This window comes from Scylla paramamosain, unplaced genomic scaffold (genome assembly GCF_035594125.1).
Source record: "Scylla paramamosain isolate STU-SP2022 unplaced genomic scaffold, ASM3559412v1 Contig1, whole genome shotgun sequence".
Lineage (NCBI taxonomy): Eukaryota > Metazoa > Arthropoda > Malacostraca > Decapoda > Portunidae > Scylla > Scylla paramamosain.
The window spans coordinates 4,697,224-4,710,000 of record NW_026973666.1 but is presented as its reverse complement, the minus strand read 5'-3'; the positions used below and the strand labels follow the sequence as shown (position 1 = coordinate 4,710,000).

The 12,777-nt window shown below is 42.5% G+C and overlaps 1 protein-coding gene across 7 annotated transcripts in view; it reads right to left on the bottom strand.

Annotated features, from left to right (window-relative positions):
- The window catches only part of LOC135095825 (major facilitator superfamily domain-containing protein 10-like), a 15,748-nt gene extending 4,235 nt beyond the window's left edge, over positions 1–11,513 (bottom strand). Inside the window, exons 1-11 of one of the 7 annotated variants that reach the window (XM_063996947.1) lie at positions 11,478–11,513; positions 8,609–8,686; positions 7,253–7,370; positions 6,249–6,456; positions 5,562–5,665; positions 5,185–5,343; positions 3,798–3,971; positions 2,753–2,858; positions 2,218–2,438; positions 1,394–1,484; positions 604–741 (exon numbers count right to left, since the gene is read on the bottom strand). In XM_063996947.1, the coding sequence (XP_063853017.1) occupies positions 604–741; positions 1,394–1,484; positions 2,218–2,438; positions 2,753–2,858; positions 3,798–3,971; positions 5,185–5,343; positions 5,562–5,665; positions 6,249–6,456; positions 7,253–7,366 (1,315 nt within the window). In that variant the 5' untranslated portion in view covers positions 7,367–7,370; positions 8,609–8,686; positions 11,478–11,513. The other 6 variants (XM_063996944.1, XM_063996946.1, XM_063996943.1 and 3 more) reach the window with 6 other exon arrangements.
- Between the last annotated feature and the right edge of the window lie 1,264 nt (positions 11,514–12,777).

Below are 12,777 nucleotides of genomic sequence, written 5' to 3'. Positions count from 1 at the left end.
CCCCAAGACACTGCCCGACACACCCAAACACACCAAAAACACACACAAAACACACCAAAAACACACGCAAAGCACAGCCAAACATCCCAAAACACACCCAAACACAGCCAAACACCCCAAAACACACCCAAACACAGCCAAACACCCCAAAACACACCCAAACACAGCCAAACATCCCCAAGACACTGCCCCACACACCCAAACACACCAAAAACACACGCAAAGCACAGCCAAACACCCCAAAACACACCCAAAACACCCTTAAATATACCCAAAACACCCCCAAACACACCCAAAACACCCCAAAACACACCAAAAACACATGCAAAGCACAGCCAAACACCCCAAAACACACCCAAACACAGCCAAACACCCCAAAACACACCCAAACACACCCAAACACACACAAAACACACCCAAACACACCAAAAACACACCCAAACACACCCAAAACACCCTTAAATATACCCAAAACACCCCCAAAACACCCCCAAACACACCAAAAACACACATAAAACACAACCAAACACCTCAAAACACCCCAAAATACACCCAAAACACACCCAAACACAGCCTCACACTCTCAAAGAAAACATAACAAACCTATTGATGTCACAACAGGTCCGAACGCCCTTGCAAGAGCTCCTAATGACCTCCAAATGCCAAGCAGGGTGCCCTTGTGAGAGGCCGCGCCGTGGCAGGAGGCGAGGGCAGTGAGGCAGGGCACCATCATAGAGGAACCTAAGAGACGGGGGGTAGAGAGACAGGGGTAAGTGGGTGGGACAGGCAGGGGGTGTACTGAAATGTAAGGGGACAGACAGGGTGTAGTGAGTTGACAGACGCACAGACAGACAAACAGGTAAGATATACAGGGTTTACAGAGGTGCAGGGGAGAAACAGGGTAGTTTAATAAGATGTAGGGGTTAGACAGGGTGTATTTATGGTGTAGGGGTGGATAGCAGGGGTGTACTGAGGTGTAGGACAGAGAGAGAGAGAGAGAGAGAGAGAGAGAGAGAGAGAGAGAGAGAGAGAGAGAGAGAGAGAGAGAGAGAGAGAGAGAGAGAGAGAGAGAGAGAGAGAGAGAGAGAGTGTACGAGCTATCTCATTCGACATACATCTAGATTGGTGTATACAAGCCTTACCTAATATGTGTATGAATTTGAGCATATACCAGCATCTCTTATGGGTTTGCGTGTGTGTATGTACCAGCCTTACCAAGTGTGTGTGTGTTTCTAAGTGTACACCAGTGTTTGCGTACAAGTTTACATGTGTACGCCAGCCTTAGTAAGTATTTCTCTGTGTTTTTAAGTGTATACCAGCATGAATTTTGTGTTTTTTTAAGTGTTTGAGTGTTTATTTAAATTATCTGTTATCCCAGCCCTTCCAGACCCACCTATGGCATACAGCGTCAGTCCAGAGTACAGCCCCAGGTTGGTCTCGCTAGCCCCGATGAGGATGAAAGCAGGAATCATCATCATTAGGCCCTGTGGATGGTGAGGGTGGTAGAGCAGGCAGTGGTGGGTTTCATAATATTGTTACTGATAAATCCTGTTGTTTTATATTGTAATTCTTTGGCTACACAGTAAAAATATAGATTTGAAAATATACTTTGTAAATCTCAGTAACTTCCACTACAGCCTGTTAAATTAGAACCATGAAAACACCCTTGAAAACCCCAGTAACTTCCACTACAGCCTGTTAAACTATAGAACCATAAAAACACCCTTGAAAACCCCAATAACTTCCACTACAGCCCGTTAAACTAGAACCATGAAAACACCCTTGAAAACCCCAATAACTTCCACTACAGCCCATTAAACTAGAACCATGAAAACACCCTTGAAAACCCCAATAACTTCCACTACAGCCCGTTAAACTAGAACCATGAAAACACCCTTGAAAACCCCAATAACTTCCACTACAGCCCATTAAACTAGAACCATAAAAACACCCTTGAAAACCCCAATAACTTCCACTACAGCCCGTTAAACTAGAACCATGAAAACACCCTTGAAAACCCCAATAACTTCCACTACAGCCCGTTAAACTAGAACCATGAAAACACCCTTGAAAACCCCAATAACTTCCACTACAGCCCGTTAAACTAGAACCATGAAAACACCCTTGAAAACACACACACAGGCAACCCTCTCCCGGCCACACACACACACAAACCCCTCCCCAACACACACAAACAGACCACAGAACACACCTAACCTTATTAGCAGTTGCCTTTTCAGTTCCGGTCTTAACACTTCGCATAAACCCTCCCTGTGTGAGTGCCATGACCAGGCCCAGGAAGGAAAACATGCGGCCCTGTGCCAACGAGTCGTAACTATGCTTGTGGTGGGTCACGAAGGTCAGCGTAAACTCCAGGCCGGAATACAGGAACAGGTAGAGGAAGTAAACTCGGCTAAGTTGTATTAATTTCGTACGTTCTACAGAGAAAGAGAGAAAGAGAGATGTTTATGAGTGAAGGGAGAAAAGGAGGAGGAGGAACGGGAGGTGGTGTGTGTGTGTGTGCGTGTGTATGTGTTTCAGGAGTAAACAAAAGGGAATGTTAGCTAATACACACACACACACACACACACACACACAATACTAAACACACAAACACACACACACACACAATACTAAACACAAACACACACACACACAATACTACAAACACACAAACAACACGAACAAACACACACAGCACAAGACACAAACACACAATACTGAACATACAAACACACACACACACACACACCTTCTCTGCCCAGGCCCTTGACAGAGCTGAAGGAAAACAGAGCCCTAGGGTTGATCAGCTCCCAAGCCTCGTTCAAACTGGCACCGATGTCCCTCCTCCTTCTGCCCTGCGGTGGGGAGAACAAGACACAAATCTGACTCACACAGGACGAGACAACAGCGAACGTAAACAAACAGTGTTGCCAACTCAGGGAGCTGGGGTTTTACTATACAAGGGATCAAATACAAGTGAATCGCCATGAAAACACCCTTTGAAAACCCACAGTAACTTCCACTACAGCCTTGATAACACACCACTTACCACAAAACACCCTCAAACAACACTTTATAACCCCAAAACACCAATAAAACACCATTAAACACCCCAAAACAAACTATTTACATCAAAACACTTGAAAAGCACTCCCAAAACACCATTAAACACCCCAAAACACACTATTTACCTCAAAAACTTGCAAAACACTCCCAAAACACCCAAAAATACCCCAAAACAGACAATTTACCTCAAAACACTTGCAAAAACAGCCCCAAAACACCCCAAAATATCCGAAAACACTCCAAAACACACAAGCAGAGGAGTGTAATGAATTTATAAGTGAAAGAAAGCAAGATGGTGTAAATGAACGGATGATAATGAAAAAAAAGGATTTAAATGAGATTGTCAAGATGTTTTGATGGTTTATGGTAAGGAAAATGATAGAATGGGTTTGTAATGATGACAGAAAGGAAGGAATAAGAGGGAAAAGTAAAGAAATGAGGAAAAGAAAAAGAAAAATGATGCTTTACCCACAATGCACCTCTCTTTAAGAACATTCAGAGACACAAGGAAATACAAACAAATAACAAAACAAGCAAACAAAGAAAAAATGAAAAGAAAAAAAAAAAGATAAGCAAAAATTATACAAAAACACAAAAAAAATGTACATAACAAAAAATAAATAAATAAAAGAGAGACAGTAAGAATAAATTATTGAACACACACACACACACACACACACACACACACACACACACACACACACACACACACACACACACACACTCACCTCAGGCAGCGATTCCTGGAAGAAGACAGCAAAGAATATTATGTTAGCCACAGCGAGAGTGAGTGCGTAGACAGCCGAGGCCGCGAACCACCCAGTACTTCCCCAGCGGGAGAACGCGGCCCCCACAGTTGGCCCAATGGTGAAGCCTATGCTGAATGCCACGCCGATCAGTGCCTGTGGGTTGAGGGGAGGTTAGGGGAGGTTGGGTTAGGTTAGGGCACATTGACAACACACCACAATATAAATAAGAAATAAAATAATGCATAAGAACATAAAAAGTTAAAAAAAGTAAACAAACAATATATTTAATACCACCACAACACCTTTAAACACCCTCAAAATACCCTAAAATACACCAAAACATCCCAAAACACTACAAAAACACACCAAAACAGCTTCAAAATACCCCAAAACACTCCAAAACACCCTCAAAATACCCCAAAACACACCAAAACACCCTCAAAATACCCTAAAACATCTAAAAACACCTTCAAAATACCCCAAAACACTCCAAAACACCCTCAAAATACCCCAAAATACACCAAAACATCCCAAAACACTCCAAAAACACACCAAAACACACTCAAAATACCCCAAAACACTCCAAAACACACTCAAAATACCCCAAAACACACCAAAACATTCCAAAACACTCCAAAAACACACCAAAACACTCTCAAAATACCCTAAAACACCCAAAAACACCCCAAAATACACCAAAACACTCCAAAAACACATCAAAACACCAAAAATACTCCTAAACACCCCCAAAACACTGCAAAAACACCCCAAAACACTCCAAAAACACACCTAAACACTCCAAAAACACACCAAAATACTCCTAAACATCCCAAAACACACCAAAACATTCCAAAAACACCCCAAAACACTTTAAAACACACCAAAAGTCCCAAAACACCACCACAACACCAATAAACACTCCAAAACACCCCCTAAACACACCAAAACACTCCAAAACACACAAAAACACACCAAAACACCCCAAAACACACAAAAAACACACCAAAAACACCCCAAAACACCCCAAAACACACAAAAACACCCCAAAACACACCAAAAACACCCCAAAACACACAAAGCACACAAAAACACTTCACAAAACACACCAAAACACCCCAAAACACACCAAAAACACCCCAAAACACACAAAAACACCCCAAAACACACAAAAACACACCAAAAACACCCCAAAACACACAAAAACACACCAAAAACACCCCAAAACACACCAAAACACACCAAAAACACCCAAAAACACACAAAAACACCCAAGACACACCAAAAACACCCCAAAAACACCCCAAAACACCCCAAAAACACCTGAAAACACCCTCAGAACAATCCACAACACCCCAGCAGACCTCACCATGCCCCTCGCCCTTGTCTTCTCATCTGACACGTCCGTCATGATGGAGTACGCCAGGGACACGTTCCCCTTCACAGCTCCGCCAACGATGCGAGCCATGACAAACATAGCAAAATTACTCGCAGCCGCCCAGAGTCCGTACGAGGCAGCCACGCCGATCTGGAAGGATGGTGGATGAGTGAGTGGTGTGTGGATGAGTGACAAGTGGAGAAATTGATGTTACTTGTGTGTTTTGTTAGATAAGATGGACTGAGAAAGTGAGTGTGTGTGTTTGTGTTTCTGTTCGTCACTCATTAATCTGCGTTTCTCTTGCGTAAAATGAATAGATGGGTAAATCGAGAATAACACTGTAAATAAATAAATAAGAAGGAACGTACCAGGGTGCAAATGAAGACTGGTTTCCTGCCATAGACATCCGACAGAGCGCCAGTGATGGGAGAGAACAGGAACTGAAGCAGGGAGAACAATGACCCAAGGAGACCTGTAGGGGGAACAACACTGAGAAACTCACCCAAGAGGACCTGTAGGGGTGACGAAGACTTATAAACTGACCCAAGGAGACCTACAGGGGTGACGAACACTGAAAAACTCACCCAAGAGGACCTGTAGGGGTGACAAACACTGAGAAACTGAATCAAGAGGACCTGTAGGGGTGATGAACACTGACAAACTGAATCAAGAGGACCTTAAGGGGTGACGAACACTGCAAAAACTCCTGACGTGGAATTGAAAAGCAAGTGGCAAAGAATTACGTAAGAAAAGACGAAAAATAAAGAGAAAGGATGATGGCGACGTGAAAAAACAAACAATAAACACAAATGAAAGGGAATAAAACACAAGATAATGATAAAAAAAAAAAAAAAAAAAAAAAAAAAAAAACAAGCTGCAATATTGAACAGCAGGAACACAAACAAACACACACACACACACACCCTACAAACAAACAAACAAACAAACAAAATAAATAGATAATAGGATAAAAAAAAAATTGAAAATAAATAAATCAATAAATAAAACAATCTAAAAATATATAAACCAATACAAAACAAAACAAACCCACATACCACCAAACAAGACAGAGTGGAACCTTGCAGGAACGCCAATGATGTGCTGGTAATAAGTGACAGAGGACAGCAGAGAGGAATACAAGCCGCTGGAGTCATGCTTGGAGTAATAGTCGAGGAGAGCAGGAAACAGAGGCAGCACCACCGTGAAGCCGAGCAGGTCCAGGATCAGACTGCCGAATACCACCTTGCTTGTCCGTGCGTTCCTCTGCGGGTGTTAGGTTAGGTTAGGTTAGGTTAGGTTAGGTTAAGTTAGGTTAGGTTAAAAGAGGTTAGGTTAGGTTAGGTTAAGTTAGGTTACGTTAGGTTAGGTTAGGTTAGGTTAAGTTAGGTTAGGTTAAGTTAGGTTAGGTTAGGTTAGGTTAAGTGAGGTTAGGTTAAGTTAGGTTAGGTTAGGTTAGGTTAGGTTTGGTTAGGTTAGGTTAAAAGACGTTAGGTTAGGTTAGGTTAGGTTAGGTTAGGTTAGGTTAAGTTAGCATATGTTAGGTTAGGTTAGGTTAGGTTAAGGTTAGGTTAGGTTAGGTTAGCTTAGGTTAGGTTATGTTAAGTTAGGTTAGGTTAGGTTAGGTTAAGTTAGGTTAGGTTAGGTTAGGTTAAGTTAGGTTAGGTTAGGATAGGTTAAAAGAGGTTAGGTTAGGTTAAGTTAGCATATGTTAGGTTAGGTTAGGTTAAGTTAGGTTATGTTAGGTTAAAAGAGGTCAGGTTAGGTTAGGTTAAGTGAGGTCTTTTTTATCTTTTATTTTTTTCTCAGTATTTTTTTCTTATAGTATTTAGTTGCCTTTGACCAGTGTCCCTCCTGTATATGTAAAAAATAAATCAAAATAAATAAATAAACAAATAAAGTAAAACAAGAAAATGTTTACGACTTTAAATCACTTTCCCGACACACTTGTGCATGGAGGCAGTGTTGCATGAGCCTTGAGTGACAAATATTGCAGCGTGTTGACAACCAAACACTTTACACCTCAACTTAGCAACACACACCCACACAACACCCTGCTCACCTTCTCCTTGATGTCCGCATCCTGTACTGCCCCTCTGTCCCTGCCGTCCACCTCACCACCACTGCCGCCGCCATCGCTGCCGTCAACTTGCTTGCCGGATCGGAGGGTTGCCATTGCTCTGAAAGTTACATTAGGTTTGGTTAGGCTAGGTTAGGTTAGGTTTGGCTATGCTTCGTTAAGTTAGGCAAGGTTAGGTTAGGTTAAGCTAGGCTAGGTTAGGTTAGGTTTGGCTAGGCTTCTTTAGGTTAGGTTAGGTTAGGTTAGGTTAGGTTGAGTTAGGTTAGGTTAGGTTAGGTTAGGTTAGGTGAGGCTTGCTTAGGTAAGGTTTGGCTAGGTTAGAATTGCTTAGGTTACGTTAGGTAAAGTTTGGTTAGGCTAGCTTGGGATTAAGACACGAGATAGCCAGTCAGTCTTGGGGAGGAGGAAGCACCAGACAGAAGTTAGGGTAGGCTTCTTTGGGTTAGGCTTGGTTTGGTTTGGGGCAGCTGAGGAGTGTGAAGCTTCACCACGTTAGCTTAAATTTGAGGTAATATTTTAGTCATATTCTCCCTCACCACCAAAATTTTCCCACTGTAAAAACTTTCTTATTATTTTTTTTCTGAAGGCTAAAAAAGAAATGACTCGTTTTCTCATCCCAGACCCCTAAACACCACCCCTTTCTTCCTTCACACACACACACACACACACACACACACACACACACACACACACACACTTTCCCTCACAGCATAAAGGAACATAGACGAGCAATTAAATCCACACAGTAGCAGCATCAGCCAGCCAACCAGCCTCTTTTGACTTAAATGTAGGAAACTTTTAAACACGTAGATATAATATAACATTTTCTTCTTCACACACACACACACACACACACACACACACACACACACACACACACACACACACACAGCACTATATTCCTCTCACAACACAAGAGCAACACTAGGGAACACAAACAAACACGAGGCCCAATAACCAACATCTGGACAGGAAATGGGTGTAACCTTCTGACGTATCACAAACTTCCAAACTTCATTATCCTCTCACTTCCTCCTCGTGTGCCTTATTTCACTGCTTCCGTGGCGTGGGAGAGTGAGGGAGAGTGAGGGAGAGCGAGAGAAAGTTTTATCACCAGCTGGAAGGAAACTACCGCTTTGTTTACATCTGAGAAGAGAAAACGCGGGTGTCACTTCTGCCAACGGGGTTACTAATACCAAGCTGAGAGAGAGAGAGAGAGAGAGAGAGAGAGAGAGAGAGAGAGAGAGAGAGAGAGAGAGAGAGAGAGAGAGAGAGAGATTGTCATTTAACCATTTCATACTCAAGAGAATAAAGGACAGCATGCGGTTGATTATTCACTTTTCAACTTTCCGCGCTGTGCTGGTGGTGGTGGTGGTGGTCTTCCTGCTTTTCTCTCTTGTCCAACTGCATTTGTATCTGAAAAAAAAAAAAATGTATAACTGAATCAACGCCAATCAACGCCTAACCTAACCTAACCTACAGTGTACCTCTCTATTTACCCTCTACACATCCCTACAACCTCCAGTACCTCCCCCTGCTAGCACCCTAACACCACAACACTCCGTCCAGACCCAGACATCCCCCACACTTGCATCTAGTAGCTTCATATATCACAACACACGCTATAACACCCCTGACAAGCTTCTACTATCACAGCCTCTCCCCAAAACACCCTAGAATCTTTTATTTTACCTCAAGCACACCACTTCTACCCTCAAAGACCCAATGGTTATCTGCAACATGCCTATAACATAACCAAAACACCTCAAAAGCAACTCCAATTACACTAAAACACTTTAAAACACCTTCAACATACCCAGAACACTCCTAAACGCACAAAAAAACATCCTAAACATATCGAAAGTGCACCAAAATATCCCCAAACACACTTAAAATACTCCAAAACTCACCCAAATTGACTTAAAACGCATCCAAAACACACCGTACCTACTCAAAACACATTCAAACTCATCCATAACATCCCAAAACACACTTACAAGATCCCAAAACACTGAAAACGGCCCAAAACACACTTAAAACACTCCAAAACACACCCAGACTGACCTGAAATACCCACAAACGCACCCAGAACCCACCCGTATCAATATAAAACACACCCGAACTCATCCATAACATCACAAAATACACTTAAAACATCACAAAACATTGAAAACAGTCCAAAACACACTTAAAACATTCGTAAACAAGCCTAAGACACCCCAAAACACACCAGGAACGCTAAATATTGACTCAAACATCACCAAATCCCATCAACAGACACTCCAACACCCCCTAAACACCTCCACACACACTCCAACACCCCGTAAACACCTCCAGACACACTCCAACAGCCCCTAAACACAGCAAATACACTGCAAGCACTGTCACGGAAGACAAATACTACAAAGACAGACAGGGCAGCAGGGAAAATTAACCTAAATATTGTTTTCTTAGCATTTTTCTGTTTTACCACCTCCTCTATTCCTTCTCCCTTCATCTTCCTCCTCTATTTCTCTCATTTTCTTACTCATTCTACTCTTATCTACACGTCTGAGTCTAGAAAGACATGGAAACACCAGGAAAACATTGCAAAATACGATAAATATTACCGAGGAGACAGCGGAGCCGATCAAGGTCCCGGGTCCATGATGGCGGCCGTGACGTCACGGCTATTTTACGTACCGTAACGGGTTTCATTTTGAAAATGACCCCTCGAAAAAATGGAGCTAGGCTGGAATGCCTTATATATTCTGACTTGACAAATACTTAAACTAATATTCACAATATTAAAACAGCTCCAGCCTGAGTAGTATTTAAAAAATATCCAAATGAAATATGGAAAAAGTGTTGAAATATTCGGCACAATTTAAATCATTGAAAAATCCACAACATTTGAATTTTTAGGAGCGTAAAAAATTTTAAAAAATCTGAACTATCATCTTACACCATCAAAAGTTACCTGGAACAAGAATAAACAAATAAAACCGAAATATTGTAAAAAACAAGTGTTGGAACCTAAATACGATTAAAAACCACTGAAAAGTCCACCCATTTTGACTCAACAACAAGATAAAACACTTTAAAACATACAAACTATTTTTTCAAGCAATGAAAAGTTAGTTACAAGCTGAAATGGAGAGACAATAACATAAAAAGTGTTGTAATAACAACTTTTAACAGGACCATAAACCATTTCTAAAGTCCACTTATTTCCCTCAACAGGAACCAAAAAACACTTTAAAAATCATAAGCAATTTTTAGAAACACAAAAGACGTAGTTAGAGCGTGAAATAAAAAAACAAGTTTGCCAAAATACTGCCAAAAAAACTCCCCACATTTTCGTCAAGCAACACAAAATTCAACACAACTCAACACAAGCCACGAAAACACTTCTAAAGCAAATAATTATTTTTATAAACCATAAAAACATGCTATACCACCAGAATAAAGAAGTTAAGAAAATACCAAAAAAATTTTGAAATCCACAGGTTGAATCAGGTTGGCGGAGGTAGCCAGGCAACATGGCGGCCCTTGTCAGTGGAGAGAACGGCCGCTATTTTGCCTGTTATTCTTCCATCGTAACTAAATGAGGGAATGGCGGATATATCTAGCTAGCGGATATGAAAGCCTAGTCATGTAGCTCCACTTACTGACGTGTTAGGCTTACAATAAGTGAGAAATGAAGCAGATATTGGCCGACAAATGGGGAAGGCTGCCTCCACCTCAGCTGATAACATTAGTTAAGTGTATTTTTTTTACGTCTTTATAATTCCTGTCATGGTTAATTAGTAAGAGTTTTGTGGTGGAGGCTTGGAGCGCTTGTGGCACCGTGGAATGCTGGGTCACGTCAATATATTCCTAACGAGGTGCAAAAAACATGAAATACGAGGCTTAACAATAAACAGTAAGGTTAACCACTGACCTGACAGCCCTGTGTTGTTGTTGTTGTTGGTGACAGGTAACAACACTATCACAGTTACCGCCTGTTACATCACACTGTGCAAATTAGCTGGCTGGACAAGTGGTGGGCCGGTTTCTTATCAATATTAGCCTTGGTGGCACTGCACTTGGCACCTCCCGGCAGGCACCAAGCTTGCACCAGCACACGCAGACAGCCACCACGGCCCCTGTCACTGTCTTGTTCTGCGAAAATACGTTAAATAAAGCAGCAATTTATGGCACCCTTTGAACACAGAGCCTTGCTTACTGAGGTCTGGTGGTGTGTCGTCCCTCCCAGCCTGCTCCGCACAGTACGCACCCAAACCTATCCACAAGACACTTTTACCTTTCAATAACAAGCACCAACTTCTTTTATATTATACTAAACTAATAGAAAATTAAATATAAAGAATTATAAGCGTGTAAAAATAAATCTCAGGCCATTTTAACTGTAATTGTCAAAGTATCTAGATGCTACTGATTGAAGCGCCAAATTCAAACATGTCCTGGCGGGGCTTGCACTGCAATGTCTCGTCCCTTGTGTGGCGTAATGTGAAATCATTGAAAAGCTTGTGTGAACTGAAGGCTTGGCTTAATACTGTGTTATATCTCAGCTTATCATTATTAAGTATTTACCATTTGACGTTAAAAAAACAACAATATTTCACAGAGATATCGAAGTATAACAGAGGCTGCCATACTGTAGCTAATGATCAACAGAGAATTACCAGCCTTTCTCTGTGGGTCAAGGAGAGCCCACCTGCATGGAATGAATGTTTTTATTTATTTATTTATTTTTTGTCATTAATCTTTTTAATATATCTGTGTGTGGTTGTTAGCTAGTTGTGTGAACGAGTGAATGAGCGAGACTTGTGTGAGGCATGAATACGTGTATGAGTGAACGAGCTAGGCTTCAGTCATAAGTGTTAAGTGGAAGTGCGCGGCCTGGCGCCGGGAGATCACCTACCTCCAGCCTTCTGTTCACACCTTCTGTGAATAAACACCTGCACTGTTACCTGCGTTTCCTGTGCCCCTGCTGGTCAAGAGTCGAACATGGCGCAGTGAGTAGGATCAGGACAAGGCTGCAGTGGGTACGGCGCAGAATGGAGAAGCAGTTGGAGGCGCTGGCTGCCCTGCTAGCGCGACAGTCGGAGCAGAGTCAGGCTCGCGAGGAGCGTTTAACCCAGCTGCTGGAGAGAGTGGGGACACAAGCTCCCAGTCGCACCACGGCGAGCAATGAAGGCGAAACCACAGCCCGCAGCACGTCTACCCAGGGCGCGAGGTTCCCGACGTCCGCCACCATCATTCCTCACTTAACGGCGTCAGCATCTTTACGTGAGTTCGACACGTGGCGCCATAAGTTTGAAGGATACGTAACCCTCGCCAGGATAGACTGTCTCTCCCTGGCTGAGCAGAGGGCGGCACTCGCTGCTGTCCTAGACGACGAGTGGACCCGTACACTTCGCTACGGGATAAGCTTACCGAGAGACGCGGAGTTAAGAACCATCCTCGATGCAATGTGTGAGTACCTGCGAAGCCAGCGCAACATCATCATGGATAGAAGAGAC